This window comes from Nerophis ophidion, linkage group LG14 (assembly GCF_033978795.1).
Source record: "Nerophis ophidion isolate RoL-2023_Sa linkage group LG14, RoL_Noph_v1.0, whole genome shotgun sequence".
In the NCBI taxonomy this organism is placed as follows: domain Eukaryota; kingdom Metazoa; phylum Chordata; class Actinopteri; order Syngnathiformes; family Syngnathidae; genus Nerophis; species Nerophis ophidion.
In genome coordinates, this window is record NC_084624.1 from 26,263,121 (window position 1) to 26,282,393 (window position 19,273).

At 39.5% G+C, this 19,273-nt stretch overlaps 1 protein-coding gene across 1 annotated transcript in view; it reads right to left on the reverse strand.

The window, feature by feature from the left end:
• The window catches only part of phlpp1 (PH domain and leucine rich repeat protein phosphatase 1), a 101,015-nt gene extending 87,090 nt beyond the window's left edge, over window positions 1-13,925 (reverse strand). Inside the window, exon 1 of the mRNA XM_061920264.1 lies at window positions 12,060-13,925. Coding sequence (XP_061776248.1) covers window positions 12,060-13,590 — 1,531 coding nt within the window. The 5' untranslated portion in view covers window positions 13,591-13,925. The remainder of the gene's footprint in view (window positions 1-12,059) is intronic.
• Window positions 13,926-19,273: the final 5,348 nt, after the last annotated feature.

The following is a 19,273-nucleotide window of genomic DNA, read 5'->3' on the forward strand; positions in this document are numbered from 1 at the left end:
CCCAAAGGTTTTGGGAAACTGTTCTATGGAGTGGTGAGACAAAACTGGAACTCTTTGGGCCTATGAATCAACGTTATGTCTGGAGGAGAAAAATGAAGCTTACAAAGAGAAGAACACCTTGACTTCTGTTAAGCATGGTGAGGGGTTAATCATGCTCTGGGGCTTTTTCTCTGCCTCAGGTACCGGGAATCTCCAGCGCGTTCAAGGCATTATGAATTCTATTTCCTACCAGGATATATTAGCTGCAAATGTCATGAAGTCAGTGACGAAGCTGAGGCTTGGGAGACGTTGGACCTTCCAACAGGACAACGATCCCAAGCATACCTCCAAATCAACATCACAGTGGTTGCAGAAGAAGGGCTGGAAGACTCTGGAGTGGCCTTCACAGTCGCCAGACCTAAATCCTATAGAACACCTGTGGTGGGACTTGAAGAAGGCAGTTGCAGCACGCAAGCCCAATAATATGAATGAACTGGAGGCCTTTGCCCAAGAGGAATGGGCTAAAATACCTGTAGATCGTTTCAAGAAGCTTGTGTCCGGTTATGTATCACGTTTGAAGGATGTAATTACTGCCAAAGGGTGTTCTACTAAGTACTAAAGATGCATGTAACTAGGGGGTTGAATAATTTTGTCAAAGAGATATTAAGAAAAATGTCCTTTTTTGGTATTTTGTAAAATACAGTGTTATAATTTAAGTTGCATTTGTCTATTTGACACATCTGTATTTGATATGACTATAAACAAAATACGGAATAAATGTCCAACTTGCTAAAACACCAAAATTGTGTGGGGGTTGAATAATTTTGATCACAACTGTAATATTAGTGAGACTGCAGCAAATGAAAAGCAGCGCCTTACCTACCCAATTACCACAGCGACATTTTATTTTGCCATGATGCTGTTTGGCCATATTGATATTGGTCTTAATGCGACTTATTGTGTATATCCATCACCAGCACATGTGGCCAAATGCGAGAACAGGCTGCACAAGGCAATAAAGCGAATACTTATTGTGTGCAAATGTGCATCACAACAGCAACAAGCCAATAATAATACATTTGAAATATGTTTACAGAAGAACAAATCATGGAGCAATAAAAATGACAAATTCTACAGCTGCAACAAGCAGGTGAAATTTGTACAGGGCTACGTTTTATCAGATAGCTCAGCTTCTATTAGTTTCGCATAAACAATTTTATTCGTGCCAAGTTCTGCAAACAACATGGGATTTACTTGAAAACTCATCTAGTCCAACTTCACAGAAGCACGGCTATAAAACCTGCATGGCGCTGAACAGGCATTAATACCTTGATGGTTTCCAGGCCGGGTTTTCGCCAGTGGTCATTAATTTTGCCCATAAAAAAGGAGGCCAAACCGTTACAAGAAAGTGCAATTAAAGAGCTAGAGAACTTTAATAAGTGTGAGTAGAGAGCAAAACTAAACGGCTACGCTGAAGTGCTGGCGTGCTCGGATGCGATGTGTTTGCAAAGCTGAGTAGGCTAATGAATCTAAATTATTTAGCGCACCGCTTTGGCTTGGTAAAGAACTCAAGGTCCCTGGCCTATTGGGAAAGCTGGTGCCAATGTGTGTTAGGGTTCAGTATGTCATTTCCTTTTCTTGCAAGTCTACACACACACACGCACGCGCACGCACACACACAGCTATGTTACTGTTACTGCTATGTTTGCGAAGCGAGCCATCCGAGCAGTGTACAGCTTTATTACCTGACGAATAATAGACCTCCTCTGTTAAATCTCATTACTGTGTGACACCAAACTGTAAGCTATTCTTTACACTGCATGGGAGATTAAACCAGAACGTGGAATGTAGGAAAATCCTGTTAAATCTATGGATACACAGGTCAGTTTATAAATCGTGTTTGCAGTGCAGTTTGAATCTATACTGGCACTCAACCAATTTTCGGAACTTATGTTTTAAGTAGATTAATTTTTTTTTCATTTAACATTTAATACTTAACTTTGTTGTCTTATCTTGTTTTCTTACACTTACACTCATTTGCAAGCATTGTGCTGTATTATACAACACGTTCGATGGCAGTAGGGGGTCGACTACAGTGAGTTGTCTTGGCCAAGAAGTAGTCATTGCCATTAAGTTCAGGGTTTACCCTACATGTAAATGATCATGGCGTAACGCCAGAGCATGATTAATGCCGCCACACCTTCAAAATAAGTTATTCTTTAGCATGAAAACAAATTTAAGTGATACATTGTATGAATGGATATACTGTATATGGTCTATTATTTACGTAATATTAGCTATAATAAGTTAGAAAAATAGCTCTAATATCATAAGAGTGCTCTCCATTGCTTTATTTAAAACAAAAAAACATGTGCATCTAAATTGCCTATCAAATGTGTGTTAGCTGGTCGCGCACCTTAACTTAAATTGTATTACAGCTGAGTACTGCTGCGGCCCATACGGACCACGGCTAAGAAACATTCTTGGCGGCCCAACAATGGGCCCGTGCCTTATGGTTAAGAAACACTGTATTAGGCTATTTCTATCCATCCATCTTCTATACAGCTTGTCCTCGTTATAGTCGCAGATGAGCTGGAGCGTAAGACATTAGCTTGGCATTTTAAGTTGCATTATTTATCATCATCAGCTTGGTTCCTCCAAATAATATGTATTACCACATGAACACAAAATATTGGTGTGATTGAGTAGGGCTGTGTAAAATTATCAATTTGATCGATAATGTATCGATAGCTTTTCAATTCTGCCATGTCAATTCACAAGGCGTACGATCAATAACCCCACTACTGCACCTGGTAGCAGTTTTGCTTTGACTATGCTAATGTTAACTGCAAACAACAAAACATTATTATTGATTATATCTATAACTTTGAGTCTTGTAAGATCAACACTGAAGAGACAGTGGAAACCATATCCTTGGGGTACTTTTGTTTCCATTTCCATCTCCCTGGTCATCAAGTGCGCTGCAAAAGAAAAGCGCATACTTCCTGCTCTCTCTCAAAAAAAAATCACTGTGCGTTAAATCCTGTCCAACTTTGCTAACAAAATAAGAGTCTCAGGGGAATAGCTTACTTATTTACCATTATTATTTTGCACTTGAAGAAGCAATACCATAATGCAATTTGTAGTATTAAATGTTAAAATACTTTTGAGACTTTTAAAAGTTTAAACCAGGGGTCTCAACCTTAATTGACCTGGGGGCCACTGGATGCAGAAACTGGGTGAGACTGGGCTGCAAGAAAATATTTCTTAAAAAATCTAACATGCACCTTTGAATGAATTTACCTTCTATGAATGGCTTTCCCGCCCTAGCAACATACTTGCCAACCCTCACAATTTTTCCGGGAGACTCCTGAATTTCAGTGCACCTCCCGACAATCTACCGGTGCAACCATTCTCCTGAATTTTTCCCAATTTTCACCCGGCCGACATTATTAAGGGCTGCCGTGACTGCACTGCCTTTAACGTCCTCTACAACAGTGGTTGTCAACCTTTTTTCAGTGATGTACCCCCTGTGAACATTTTTTTAATTCAAGTACCCCCTACCAGAGCAAAGCATTTTTGGTTGAAAAAAATAGATAAAGAAGTAAAATACAGCACTATGTCATCAGTTTCTGATTTATTAAATTGTATAACATTGCAAAATATTGCTCATTTGTAGTGGTCTTTCTTGAACTATTTGGAAAAATATATATAAAAATAACTAAAAAACTTGTTGAAAAATAAACTAGTGAAGAAGTGATTCAACTCTAAATAAATATTTCTACACATAAAAGTAATCATCAACTTAAAGTGCCCTCTTTGGGGATTGTAATAGAGATCCATCTGGATTTATCAACTTAATTCCAAACATTTCTTCACAAAAAAAGAAATCTTTAACATCAATATTTATGGAACATGTCCATAAAAAGTCTAGCTGTCAAAACTGAATGTGGGATTGTTGTATTATTTTTTAACAGTTTATGAAATTACATTCATATTTCATTGAGGTATCATTCATTAAACATATTTTTAACGGATTTATGAATAGATGCTATTTTTTTAAATGTTTTTAATAAATCTCACTTGTCCCTTGGCATTCCTTCAAGTACCCCCAAGGGTCCGCACTTATCCTTACAGAGGAGTACTACTCCACTACATCTCACAACCAACGTGCCGGCTCCGTATAATGTTGTGTGAGTTTTGTGCAGAACAACGTTCGTGGCTGCAATGTATACTTGTTCAACAGCCATACAGTTCACACTAAGGGTGGCCGTATAAACAACTTTAACACTGTTACAAATATGCGCCACACTGTGAACCGACATCAAACAAGAATGAGCAACACATTTTGGGAGAATTTCACCCTAACAGAACTTAAACACAAGAGAACAAATAACCAGAACACCTTGCAGCCCCATCTCTCCCGGGCTACAATATACAACACCTCAACCGAAGCAAGTAGGGAGGGTGGGGTGGGGGGTGGTGGGGGATTGGGGGGGTGTATTGTATCCCGGAAGAGTCAGGGCTGCAATTAATTGTGGGTATTAGTTATTTTGAGTTTATGTTGTATTACAGTGTGTATGTTCTCCTGAAATGTGTTTGTCAGTCTTGTCACGTCTGGCAAATATTTGTAACAGTGTTAAAGTTTTTTTTACGGCCACCCTCAGTTTGACTTGTGTAGCTGTTGATCAAATATGTCTTGCAACATCATAAATGTGGACTGCTCAGCCAAAGAAAACAATCAATTTGGCTGGCTTACTTTTTATATAGAATACAGAGGATGGTAAGAAAAGTACCATTGCAGCACTCCAAGTACAGTGTTGATTGTGTAAAAATCGGCCTTGATTATATGGGAACTCCTGTGAAATGTTGGGTAGTTTTACGCTGTCAAGTTCTATTCATATTAAACTTGTGGGCTGCATATACATTAAATTGTCATATCAAAACACGGGCCGCAAAACAACGTCTCACGGGCCGCAATTGGCCCGCGGGCCGCATGTTTGGGACCCCTGGTTTAAACTATCCAAAGTTTTTAATAGTGAAAAGGAAAACAAAGTACATTTGTATTACGTAACAGATGAGACATTTTCAATATTTAAGTGTCAATATTAAGTTGTAATCAATGTATTTAGAACCATATGAATCAAAAATGAATCAATTCGGTTGATACCAGGCACAGCGGTACCGTAGGGGTTAAAATGGTAAAGGCACTTGTCGTGTGGTATCCATCAGGCTAATGCACAGTCCAACAGGGAGGTGTTGCAGGCCAATGATCATCCCTCATGCTGTATAACAAACAAACATCATACATCCATTCACCGCTTATTCCCTTTTGGGGTCGCAGCGGGGCTGGCCATACAGTACAGGCCAAAAGTTTGGACACACCTTCTCCTCATTCAATGCGTTTTCTTTATTTTCATGACTAATTTACATTGTAGATGGTCAATGAAGGCATGAAAACTATGAATGAACACATGTACTTAACAAAAAAAAACTATTGGCATTCTCTCGATGAGCTTCAAGCACACCTGTGATGTGAAATACATTTCAGGTGACTACCTCTTGAAGCTCATGGAGAGAATGCCAAGAGTGTGCAAAGCAGTAATCACAGCAAAGTGTGGCTATTTTGAAGAAACTAGAATATAAAACATATTTTCAGTTATTTCAACTAGTTGTTTTTAGTTATTTCATTCATAGTTTTGATGCCTTTAGTAACAAGCTACAATGTAAATAGTCATGAAAATAAAGAAAACACATTGAATGAGGTGTGTCCAAACTTTTGGCCTGTACTGTACATGCTAAAGAATCTGATTACTACCTGTAGTTGGATCCTGCTTAGGTTGTCTAGAATATTAGGAGGAATCAAGCAACGAATAATGTGTGTATTAATAAGTATTCATTGTGTGCGCTCTTGTCCCCTGCCCTGAAACGCCTAATAATGCTTGTTGAGTACTACAACAGGCGTCTGTGTGGGCAAGCCCTAAGAGGAGCACTCGTCAGCCTGCCAAAGAGGACAGCGGCCCTTTGATCGAGGCGGCCCTCAGTACATGTGCGTGTTTTTCTGTTTGCATGTGTCTACGCGGAGCAAAAGTGAATTCTTTCAGCTGGTCACAGCAAAACAACATCATCTGATTCAGAACATTCCTTCGCCTTTTCTTTGAAAAATCTAAGTCCACCTGCCCTGAATGGAGATCAATCCAAGGACACCCTGAACTAAAAAGTGAAGCACAAAAAAAAAGAACAGACGCACAGTGCTCTTATTGAGCCACATAGCAATAATAAAATAGATACTGGACTTCCTGTATCAAAGGTCTCTGCAGACAAGGAGGCCCTCAGTTTGGCCGAGGGCTACAGTTGTGGCAGCTGCGCCTGAGAGTCAGCCAGAAAGTCAGCTGAAGCTGACTGTCTCCACTATTTGGCTTGGACAGCCATTCAAAGCAGACCCAACATGTGTAAAGACACTCCCTCCATCTCGCTGCTGTACTTCCTCTGCAGCACATGCTTGACATTCTAGAGGAGCCAGCGTACATTCCGCACATGCTTTCAACAGGGGCCATGCAAAAGAAAGTGCACGCTGGAAAAATGGGTATGAAAGTGCAATTCAATGTCCCCGTGTGCGCTGCTGAATAAGCATTAAGTTCTTGTGTTCAGAGTGGAGCCGTGTTAAGTGGGGAGAAGGGAGCACTCAGGTGACCACAGTTAAGCCATTTCACATGGGACCTGGAGGCGTCGCTTTCAGAGGTGCGTCATGGGTTTTTATTCTTTTCATTTGTGGGCCGCTATGGCTCGGATGACTGCACAGGCTCCGCCACAATCCTCCAACGACATGGGAAGAAGCTCCGTGCATGAACTTGCCATAAAACACCAGTAGATCACTGTGTGCACTTCAAACAGACTGCATGGTGAAATACAGCTGCATGAGAGCGATGTGCCGTAAATACCGTGACATTGTAGCTGCGTGACATTGCAGTGTTTCTCCTGGATTTACAGGCACGGGCGCCTGACTGATGAACGTATTGCTATTGCTCTCTCTACAGTTATTTGATATCCACCGATTTTCATGTTAAGAAAATAAAAGAAAAACTTCAATGTAATCCAAAAAAGTCTCAACCGGGGGTCGGCAACTTGCGGCCCGAGAGCCGCATGCGGGTCTTTAGTGCTGCCTTGGTGGCTCCCTGGAGCTTTGAGGTTGAGGTTGAGTTTAAGTTTATTTGGAACATGCATGCATACAACATGATATATCACAATTTCCAGTTTCCTACCCCTTTTCCTTTACATAGCAGTTGCTAAACTTTTGTTCACATCCTTTTGACTATTTTACTCCCAATATACTCCATAAGTAACGACAACAACAAAAAATAAAAAAATAATAATTGGAGAAGGAAGTTATATTTCATGTGGTGAGATGAATAAGATTATCTTGAAAATGAATGGATGGATAAGATACATTCAGAATATTTATCATGGTTCTTCTTCTTTGTACTTTGTAAACACTTTAAGCTTATAGAGTTTCCTGAAGTGGATCATATTAGTACATGGCTTCATTTCTTTGCTTGATTTTTTTTTTCAAAAATCTATGAAAATGGAAAAAGATAGTGGAAAAATATATTTTTGGTTTTAATATGGTTTGTGTAGAGGACAAATATGACACAAACCTTCCTAATTGTTCTAAATCCTATTGTTTATATTAAACATAATTCACTGATGAGAGTATTTGTCAGGAGCCGTTTTGTCCTATTTTTGCGGTCCTTGAACTCACTGTGGTTTGTTTACATGTACAACTTTCTCCGACGCTGCGACAAAAAGATGTGTTTTATGCCATTCCTTGGTCTCATTTCGTTCACCAAACCTTTTATGTTGTGCATGAATGCACAAATGTGAGTTTTGTTGATGTTATTGACTTGTTGGAGTGCTAATCAAGCATATGTGGTCAGTTCATAACTGCACGCTAATCGATTCTAACATGCTATTTAGACTAGCTTGATGTACATATTGCATCATTATGCCTCATTTGTAGATACATTTGAGCAAATATAATTTCCTTTACTTATGTCCCCTGTGTTTTTAATTTATATGTGCATGTCTCATGACTCTGTATGTAATATTGGCTGCATTTCCGATAGTTGTTAGTGTGCCATGTTGTTCCAGACCATAGCAAACGTTACCCAGCTTGCAAAGATTGTAATAAATCCATTAGAAGAAGACGGACTGCCGTTTCCTTTAACTTGGACACACACATCTATAGCTTTTGCCGTTCTAAGACAGTCATTTCCAGGAGTTATATCACCCTCTGAGAAGTGTTACTAATGTTTTCCAATGTTGTAAAAATGTGTAGAATAATTACATTTCAACATTTCTGTCAACAAAGATTTGTGTCCGCCTGCAACACAGTCATTTTGATATTAGGCTGATAAAGCTAATATATTCACTTTCCTGAAGGAACTCTCCTGAAGGAATCAATAAAGTACTATCTATCTATCTACCTATCTATCTTACATCATGTGCTGCCTTCATTACAACACTTATATAAGGCAGGGTTTCCCACACATTAATTTATTCATCGCGGCCCGCCACGAAAGAATTACGGCCGCCACAATAAAAAAATAATAAAGAACATTTTTAAATTGTATTTTTTTTTTTCCGGCTTTTGACTCGCTCAACCGCTCATAAAAGCAATGGGACTCTGTCTGTGAATGGAGCTTGTAGTTACATATTATATAAATATGTAAATATTATATAAATATGTATATAAATATGTACATAAAGTGTTGTAATTATATTCCAACTCCACGTTCTTCTAGGTCATCGCCGCCGCCAATGACCCCCCCCAAATCCCCCGCGCCGCCCGACCACACCACCACAAATAGATGCCTGACCTGTGGGAAACACTATAAGGCGTTAAATTTTTCACGGTTCCAGACAGATTTTTCTTGTGTATTTTTGGTCCAATATGGCTCTTTCAACATTTTTGGTTGCCGACCCCTGGTCCAATCCCACAGCATGCTCAGACCCCTTGAGTTGATTTACAGACATCATAAAGAAGTATGATTTAATCAATCGCTCCTCCACACAAAAAACACTAAGGGCAATGTTTTAATGTTGGTCATTATGTTGGTACTCGGAGAGCCAAGTGTTTTTCTGTGGTGGTACTGGGTGAAAAAAGTTTGAGAACCTCTGTATTAGATAAATACAATTAAGAAATTAGATTTTGGTTTGTTGAATTGAAGGACAAGGTGTAGACCTTTCCTATTTTGGTTTTTAACAATAAACGGTAATAATAATAACCGCGGTGAAACTTCTGGCAGTTAGTATTAATCCATCCATCCATTTTCTACCGCTTATTCCCTTGCTGGTCGCTGGTGCCTATCTCAGCTACAATCGGGCAGAAGGCGGGGTACACCCTGGACAAGTCGCCACCTCATCGCAGGGCCGTTAGTATTAATGTATAATATCAAATTTATCGGAAAAAGCCTGATTAGAACCACATTTTGACAAACTAATGGACCGACTACAGTTAACTTACTAGCTACCTTAAATGCTAACATGAACACATCGATAATACTGTATATCGATAGCTTTTCAATTCTGACATGTCACAAGGCATAAGATCGATAACCCCACTCCCGCACCTGGTAACGTTGTCGCATTGACTACAAAAAGTCCAGTGCAAAACAAAAGAAAGTGAAGCACCTACGAGTATAATATCATCAACCGATTTTCCGCAAACAATAAGAATATACAGTGATAGAAGCATTGCATCATATCCAGGTAAAAACATCTGACTGAAACATTTATTATAATTATTGATTATATTTGTAACTTTGAGTCTTGTAAGGTCACCACTGAAGAGAGGACGGAAGATGTCCGGAAGTGAAGCAAAGTAAGCACCCAATTTGAATTTATTAAAAAAAACATACCAAAACATTAACAAATTAAAATTTAAGAAAATAAACATATTTAAACACTCGACTAAAAATAATAAAACTCTTTTAAAGCCAGAACAATATTTAATATTTCTTCTGGAAAAAAGTAAATAATGTGTCTATATATTTTAGTTGTTTTAAAAAATATAACTTAGTTAAAATATTTTAGTGTGTGTATATGGGTTTTTAAGCACATTCCACGATAATAATAATGATAACCATGATCATTTTGGTTGCAGTAATTGTGATATGAAATTTTTATTTTGATCTTTTGTTCGATTATATGAAAGCATTTTGATTTCTGTTTGTAATCTGGCACTACATAGAGGAGTATACAACTTAATTTGGCGTGGGGCGCACCCCTCACATGTGCTACGCAGCAATGTATTAACCCGCAGGGGGAAAACAGCTGACTTTTTTTTCATTTCAGTAATTTTTTTGCTGTTTTGGCCTGATCTGCGTGGCAGCGAACAGTAGAGTTTCTTTCCATTTTTCTTTTATCAATGCACACATATTCAAAACGCAATTTCAATGTTGATGATGGGAATTTATGAAAAAAAGAATGACAGGTAATGGCAAGCAGAAAAATTGTTTATATCAACTATTTCACTAAAACCAACAAATGTGTTCTTTGTTCCATTGCGCGATTAACCAAAACTAATAGATATATTACTTGATTGCCATAATTGAGTTTGTTTGATTCATCGAGTAATCGGATAAAACCCTTTATAACTTCCATGCATTTTCCATGGAAATTAGTGTTGAAATAAACCATGATTTTTTAGGGAGCCATAACTTTCTTTTTTTTCTTCTAATAGACGCATACCATCGACATTGAAGTTGCAAGTTTAACATGTGTCGAGTAATTAAACAAATGAATCAATAAAGTACTATCTATCTATGTATTACAATGGTCAGGCGGAAACTGTCTAAGTATAAGTTCCAATTATTCAAAGAAACATATTTTTTTATCTATTTAATTAAATAATTGTTGCAACTCTATTTTACATTTCTGATGTTTTTATGATATTTGAGCAAAAAACTAATTAAAACTTTTATTACGAAATGTTTTTATGCCTTTCAAAGACTTAAAAGGGGGGTTTTATGTCCTATTGGGCTTTGAACATAATCAAAATCTAATGTCAACAGAGGGTTAAGAAAGAAAGGATGTGCATTGCCATAATCTGTAAAAAAGGCATACGGGTTTGCACTACAGCTCCGAAAAAAGTACAACTTCTGACAATGGAAAAGCAACAAATCTCATATGTGCCAAGTTGAATTTGTGCTTTATAGAAGCAGTGTGTCACAGTGTTATCAGTACTGTTGTGTGGTTCTTTCGTTCTTACAGTATGGGTAGTTTATCTTTGAGTGTAACTTAAAGGAATTCCTTCCTGGCACTATTCTGATATGTTGCGGTCATGAGACACGAGGAGGATGTGTGCTCCAAAAGAGTTGACGATGCTGAGGCATGATGAAGGAATTTTGACAGAACTTGCTACAAGCATTTGCAAGGCACTTTTAAAAAAAATGCTCGACAGGTCATGTGACATTTGTGTGACAGTAGACTGTAACAGGCTTGCATGTGACAATCTAATGTGTCATGCGATTTGACCTCAGGTTTGGGGACAAAAAGCTCGAAACAGAGCCTAAGCAAGTGGACACATTCGGAGGAGCAAATCTTCTCGAGCTTGGCAAGAAGTTAGTTACTGTGACAGTGTTGGTGCTTGCAGGCTAGTGGGACAGGTTCTGCACAGCATCTCAATGACCACAAAGGTTCGACTGAGAGGGGTTCAGCCATACTGCCCCCAGCCTACTCTCCATCCAACCACAAAGGCATTCAGCCTTTTTATGGGGGATAATAATGGGGCTGAAACTGGACAGGGCCCCCATGTCGGAGCGCCATAAGTTGTGGCAGTGGCTTTGTGGTGATGTCATGCGTGACCATGGGAGCGCAGTAAGGCGCTCGGGCCGGAAGAAAACAACACAAACAATAAAGGTAAACCTTGTTCTGAGTCTTACTACTGCACACCAATCAAAACGTCCTGTTTGGACTCGGCTGGACACTTGCTAACAACATGCTACACCTAAGCTCTACAGTCAAATCTAATGTATCCTCTCAGTGTGGAAGAAAACATCACAGTACATGAAAAATCATACCTGCATAGAAACGTAACAGGGAGCCCATTTCTGTGTTAAGCCCTTCCTCTTGAACTCTCCAAGGGTCCTTAAATCCAAGCTTAAAGAGAAAGTCATTCTGGATCTGCAGGGGCCTCTCTTCTAGGCTAAGCCTCCTGACTGATTCGCCGTGCAGCTGAACATACAAAGTGGGGATGGACTCGTCGCAGGAACTTCTATACTGGTCAGAGGTCAGCGGCAATTTGCCAGTACCGCTGTCTGAGTCCTGGATGTCAGGTGTGTTCCCTGTGGAGCTATCCCTGGACAAGGAACCAGCGCTGCTGCTGGTCGGCAGGCCGTTAGTCACATCTTTACGACCGGTGCCGCACTGCTTGTAACTGACACCATTGCTGCGGAGCTGGTTGATGGGATCCAGGCTGGACACAGGGCAGTCCAGCTCCAGCTCGTCCGAAGAACTGCCGTACATATCGTGGCCTTCTGTGGCGCTGTCGAACGACGGGCTGAGGATAGACGCATCCGTCCCCAAGATCATGTCATCGCTGAGAGAGTCCCTGTGCTCGCTTAGTCGGGCCCCAGAACTGAGGTCGTCAAACGCGCTGCTCTCCACGTCTGAGCCAGAATTCAGCCCGTAGCTGTCCACCCCATTTCTGTGCTCTGAGTCATCATCATTAAGGGTATCCATGTTGGAGTTCAAATTTAAATCTGACAGTGAGCAAGTTATGTTGTCTTGGGACTCTGATTCAGGGCTGAAAAGTTTTCCATCCTGTTGCCGCTCTTCTGCATTAGTCATGAGCAACAGTCTCATCTTGTCACTAGTGCGACCTCCTAAATCTGTGGCTTCCAGGCCGGACAAGTGGTCGTATTTGATGGTGAGGTCTTCATTGACCTTGCACAGATTGTAATTGTACTCATACTTGACGCTGCAGTTGCCATTTTGGTCCAGCTTGGGGTTGTCTTTGCTAAAGATGCGCATAACAGAGCACGACTTGCCGCAGAGTTTGCTCAGGCGAAGGGCGACCTCGCCGGCTGTGGTGTCCGCGGTACACAGCACCGGCCTGGGATACGAGGACGTCAGTCTGTCGTAGACGTGGATGGCGCCCCGGTGGAGATCGGCTCGAACCCACTCGCGATCGGACGTTTGTAGCTGCATGTTCTGCCGGTGCTTGAGGAGAGTCTTGCGGTCCAGGCTCCGTGTGTGCAGAGACGCAGAGGACATGGCCGAGCTCATCTTGGCGGTACCGCAGACGGCGGCGGCGACAGCCGAGGAGGAGGCGGTGCTGCCGGACACTGCCGTGGCGGCGCTGAGGTTCCTCTTCAAGCGCCTGCGTCTTAGCAGCAGGGAGCCGGAGTTGCCGGTTAATCCTCGGCCGTTAAACGCCGCCATTCTGCTCGTGGGGGTGGCGTGGGAAAGACCGTACCCATTCTTCGCGTCCACGGGGGAGGGAGCGAGATGCCCGCCGCCGCCGCCGCCGCCGTCCGCCGGAGTCCGGCGGCTGCTGGGCTTCTTTATTACCTTATCGCTTTCGTCAGCTGTAGTCTGAACACTTTCCATGTCCGCCAAGGATAAGTGCCCCTCTCGGGATAAATAACAGTGCGCACTCGGTAGCGCCGACCGCGTCTACATTTAAAAACCAAAGTCAATTCCCACCAAACCGGGCGGCGTCGCTCACTTGTTCCGCTGGTAGTCATCCACTCCTTTCCTTCCTCCGTCGATCCGAGGGAACATTTGTTTTAACCGATGAAAGTCGCTGCGAAAGGAAGAGGCAGTGCGCGCAGGGACATATCAGGGCGGAGACGTGACTCTGCGTCCCGCTTGGACAGAAATACACTGCTCGAATATGCAATGAACGTCGGCCGACCTCCTACGCAGACCTGGGCTTGATGTATAATTCATGAGGGGGACTCAAGATGGCGTTTTCTCACAACAACGTGGTGCATTGTGGGAAATGTAGTGCAAGTGTTCCGTGTGACGCAGTTGTGGGGGAGGCCGGAAACTACATCTCCCATGAGAACAGACAGAAGTGAAGTTAGTTTAAAGTTGGATAGTCAACAGACCAGGGGTCACCAACGTGGTGCCCGCGGGTACTTGTAAGAACGCTCGTAAGGACCAGATGTAGAGTCTCCCTCTGGCCTGTTGTAAAATGAGCTCAAATGGCAGCACTTACCAGTGAGCTGCCTCTATTTTTTAATTGTATTTATTTACTAGTAAGCTGGTCTCGCTTTGCTCGACATTTTTAATTCTAAGAGAGACAAAACTCAAATAGAATTTGAAAATCCAAGAAAATATTTTAAAGACTTGGTCTTCACTTCTTTAAATAAATTGACTTATTTTTTTAACTTTGCTTCTTATAACTTTCAGAAAGACAATTTAAGAGAAAAAATACAACCTTAAAAATGATTTTAGGATTTTTAAACACATATACCTTTTGACTTTTTAAATTCCTTCCTCTTCTTTCCTGACAATTTAAATCAATATTCAAGTAAATTATTTTTTTATTGTAAAGAATAATACATTAATTTTAATTCAATTCTTCAATTTAGCTTCTGTTTTTTCGACAAAGAATATTTGTGAAATATTTCTTCAAACTTATTATGATTAAAATTAAAAATATATATATTCTGTCAAATCAAGAAAATCTGTAGAATCAAATTTAAATCTTATTTCAAAGTCTTTTGAATTTCTTTTAACATTTTTGTTCTGGAAAAATCTAGAAGAAATAATGATTTGTCTTTGTTAGAAATATAGCTTGGTCCAATTTGTTATATATTCTAACAAAGTGCAGATTGGATTTTAACCTATTTAAAACATGTCATCAAAATTCAAAAATTAATCTTAATCAGGAAAAATTACTAATGATCTTCCATAAATTATTTTTTTATTTTTTTCAAAAAGATTCTAATTAGCTAGTTTTTCTCTTCTTTTTTTCGGTTGAATTTTGAATTTTAAAGAGTCAAAATTGAAGATAAACTATGTTTTAAAATTCTATTTTCATTTTTTTCTTGTTTTCTCCTCTTTTAAACTGTTAAATTAAGTGTTTTTTTCATCATTTATTCTCTACAAAAAACCTTCCGTAAAAGGAAAAAAAATGTACAACGGAATGACAGACAGAAATACCCATTTTTTTAATATATATATATATATATATATATATATATATATATATATATATATATATATATATATATATATATATATATATATAATATATATATATATATATATATATATATAAACAGAAATACCCATTTTATATATATATATATATATATATATATATATATAAATGTTTGTCTGATCTTGAATTGGATTGTGCTGAAAATTGTAATTTTCCTGAAGGAACTCTCCTGACGGAATAAATAAAGTACTATCTATCCATCTATCTATACATATATATATATATATATGTATATATATATATATATATATATATATATATATATATATATATATATATATATATATATATATATATATATATATACATATATATATATATATATATTAAAAAATGGGTATTTATGTCTGTCATATATTGTCATATATTAAAGGTTAATTGAGCAAATTGGCTATTTCTGGCAATTTATTGAAGTGTGTATCAAACTGGTAGCCCTTCACATTATTCAGTACCCAAGAAGTAGCTCTTGGTTTCAAAAAGGTTAATGACCCCTGCAACAGACCTTTAACAGCCAGCGAGGCTGAGTGTTTGTCGCTGGCATTGGAAGTTTATGCCGCAGATGTAGAAAAGTTCACGTTTGGTATTTTAATAAACAACTGTAGCTTGGAAATGTTTATAAACATTATTATGCTCCAGGCAAAAATGTTTATACATTAATGTCAATTTATGAAAGTAAGGCATACATTTTTTAATTGGCTTAATAGTTCACAATTATCAATAAAATCTTGGAGAATGATTAAGAGTACAAAAGCTCTTAAATTGATATCTTTGTTAAAAAAATTTTAAGGGATTTAGGTAGCCCTTTTTGTCAGTTTTTTTTAAGTATTTTTCATTATTACAAACCCCGTTTCCATATGAGTTGGAAAATTGTGTTAGATGTAAATATAAACGGAATACAGTGATGTGCAAATCATTTCCAACTCATATTCAGTTGAATATGCAACAAAGACAACATATTTGATGTTCAAACTGTTTACAAATAATCATTAACTTTAGAATTTGATGCCAGCAACACGTGACAAAAAAGTTAGGAAAGGTGGCAATAAATACTGATAAAGTTGAGGAATGCTCATCAAACTCTTATTTAAAACATCCCGCAGGTGTGCAGGCTAATTGGGAACAGGTGGGAAGCCATGACTGGGTATTAAAAACAGCTTCCCAAAAAATGCTCAGTCTTTCACAAGAAAGGATGGGGCGAGGTACACCCCTTTGTCCACAACTGCGTGAGCTAATAGTCAAACAGTTTAAAAACAACGTTTCTCAAAGTGCAATTGCAAGACATTTTAGGATTTCAACATCTACGGTCCATAATATCATCAAAAGGTTCAGAAAATCTGGAGAAATCACTCCACTTAAGCGGCATGGCCGGAAACCAACATCGATCCCTCAGTCTGCACTGTATCAAAAACCGACATCAATCTCTGAAAGGATATCACCGTATGGGCTCAGGAACACTTCAGAAAACCACTGTCACTAAATACAGTTTGTCGCTACATCTGTAAGTGCAAATTAAAGCTCTACTGTGCAAAGGGAAATCAACAACATCCAGAAACGCCGCCGGCTTCTCAGAGCCCGAGATCATCTAAGATGGACTGATGCAAAGTGAAAGTGTTCTGTGGTCTGACGAGTCCACATTTCAAATGGTTTTTGGAAATATTCGACATTGTGTCATCCGGACTAAAGGGGAAGCGAACCCTCCAGACTGTTATCGACGCAAAGTTCAAAAGCCAGCATCTGTGATGGTTTGGGGGTGAATTAGTGCCCAAGGTATGAGTAATTTACACATCTATGAAGGCACCATTAATGCTGAAAGGTACATACAGGTTTTGGAACAACATATGCTGCCATCCAAGCGCCGTCTTTTTCATGGACGCCCCTGCTTATTTCAGCAAGACAATGCCAAGCCACATTCAGCACGTGTTACAACAGCGTGGCTTCGTAAAAAAAAAAGAGTGCGGGTACTTTCCTGGCCCGCCTGCAGTCCAGACCTGTCCGCCATGGAAAATGTGTGGCGCATTATGAAGCGTAAAATAAGACAGCGGAGATCCCAGACTGTTGAACGACTGAAGCTCTACATAAAACAAGAATGGGAAAGAATTCCACTTTTAAAGATTCAACAATTAGTTTCCTCAGTTCCCAAACGTTTATGGAGTGTTGTTAAAAGAAAAGGTGATGTAACACAGTGGTGAACATGCCCTTTCCCAACTACTTTGGCACATGTTGCAGCCATGAAATTCTAAGTTAATTATTATTTGCAAAAAAAAATAAAGTTTATGAGTTTGAACATCATAAATATCTTGTCTTTGTAGTGCATTCAACTGAATATGGGTTGAAAAGGATTTGCAAATCATTGTATTCCGTTAATATTTACACCTAACACAATTTCCCAACTCCTATGGAAACGGGGTTTGTAGATGGATGGATGGATGGATGATAGATGGATGGACGCAGATAGACAGACAGGCAGACAGACAGATGGATAGATGGATGGATAGATGGATGGATGAATGGATGGATGGATGGATAGATAGATAGATAGATAGATAGATAGATGGATAGATAGATAGATAGATAAATAGATAGATAGATAGATAGATAGATAGATAGATAGATAGATAGATAGATAGATAGATAGATAGATAGATAGATAGATAGATAGATAGATAGATAGATAGATAGATAGATAGATAGATGGATAGATATAAATACATTTGCGTTTACTAATAAGGACAAAGAAAAAAATGTAATTTAAACTTCCCACATCCTAAAATACATTCATGTATAAAGACAATCTCAATCAAAGACGAAATTAAACAATACTTTTGGCTATTTTTAAATTTCTTAAATACTGTTTGAAAATTACAGAGTACAATTGTTTCTATGTGCATATTTCGAAAAAAAAATAGCGCATATTTACTTGTGTTTTGTTTGAATGTTATATTACAGCAATGGGAATATTGTGTTGGGAACTGTAATTACTCAAAGTGAGCTGCAGAGGGCAGCAGCGGGCTTGCCTGGACCGAGTTGGGAGCGAAGAAGAGACAAATCAGTTTCGGGAAGGAGCCGTTGGGGGTCGCTGTTGTCACTATTGAGATCATTGTCACTGCCGGTAACAGCTTACACACAAACAAAACGTTGTTATATGATGGTTGGATGCAGAAAAGTAGATGGTCTATTGTATATATGATGGATGCACAAGGTAACTTACTAAATTATGAGCAACTCTGCAACAAATTTCAGTTTAATCCACCACTTTCTGGTATAAAACAATTGCACAAAGCATTGCCAAAACAATTCGTATTTATGGTTAAAAAGTCTGCCACATTGCTCACACGACTAATCTTGCATAATATTTCATTAACGGACAAAATGCTCATGTAACACCCCTTAATGTAAAACTAAAATGTTACCTTTAACCATCCTGAAAAACAATCTGTTATCCATCCATCTTTTTCCGCTTATCCGAGGTCGGGTCGCGGGGGCAGCAGCCTAAGCAGGGAAGCCCAGATTTTCCTCTCCCCAGCCACCTCGTCCAGCTCTTCCCGGGGAATCCTGAAGCGTTCCCAGGCCAAGCGGGAGACACAGTCTTCCCAACGTGTCTTGGGTCTTCCTTGTTGCCTCCTACTGGTCGGACGTGCCCTAAACGCCTCGTGCCATCCTTACCAGAAGCTCAAACCACCTCATCTGGCTCCTCTCAATGTGAAGGAGCAGCGGCTTTACTTTGAGTTCCTCCCGGATGGCTGAGCTTCTCACCCTATCTCTAAGGGAGAGCCCCGCCACCCGGCGGAGGAAAATAATTTCGGCCGCTTGTACCCGTGATCTTATCCTTTCGGTCATAACCCAAAGCTCATGACCATGGGTGAGGATGGGAAAGTAGATCGACCGGTAAACTGAGAGCTTTGCCTTCCGGCTCAGCTCCTTCTTCACCAAAACGGATCGATACAGCGTCCGCATTACTGAAGATGCCGCACCCATCCGTTTGTCAATCTCATGATCCACTCTTCCCTCTCTTGTGAACAAGACTCCGAGGTACTTGAACTCCTCTGTTATATTTTATTT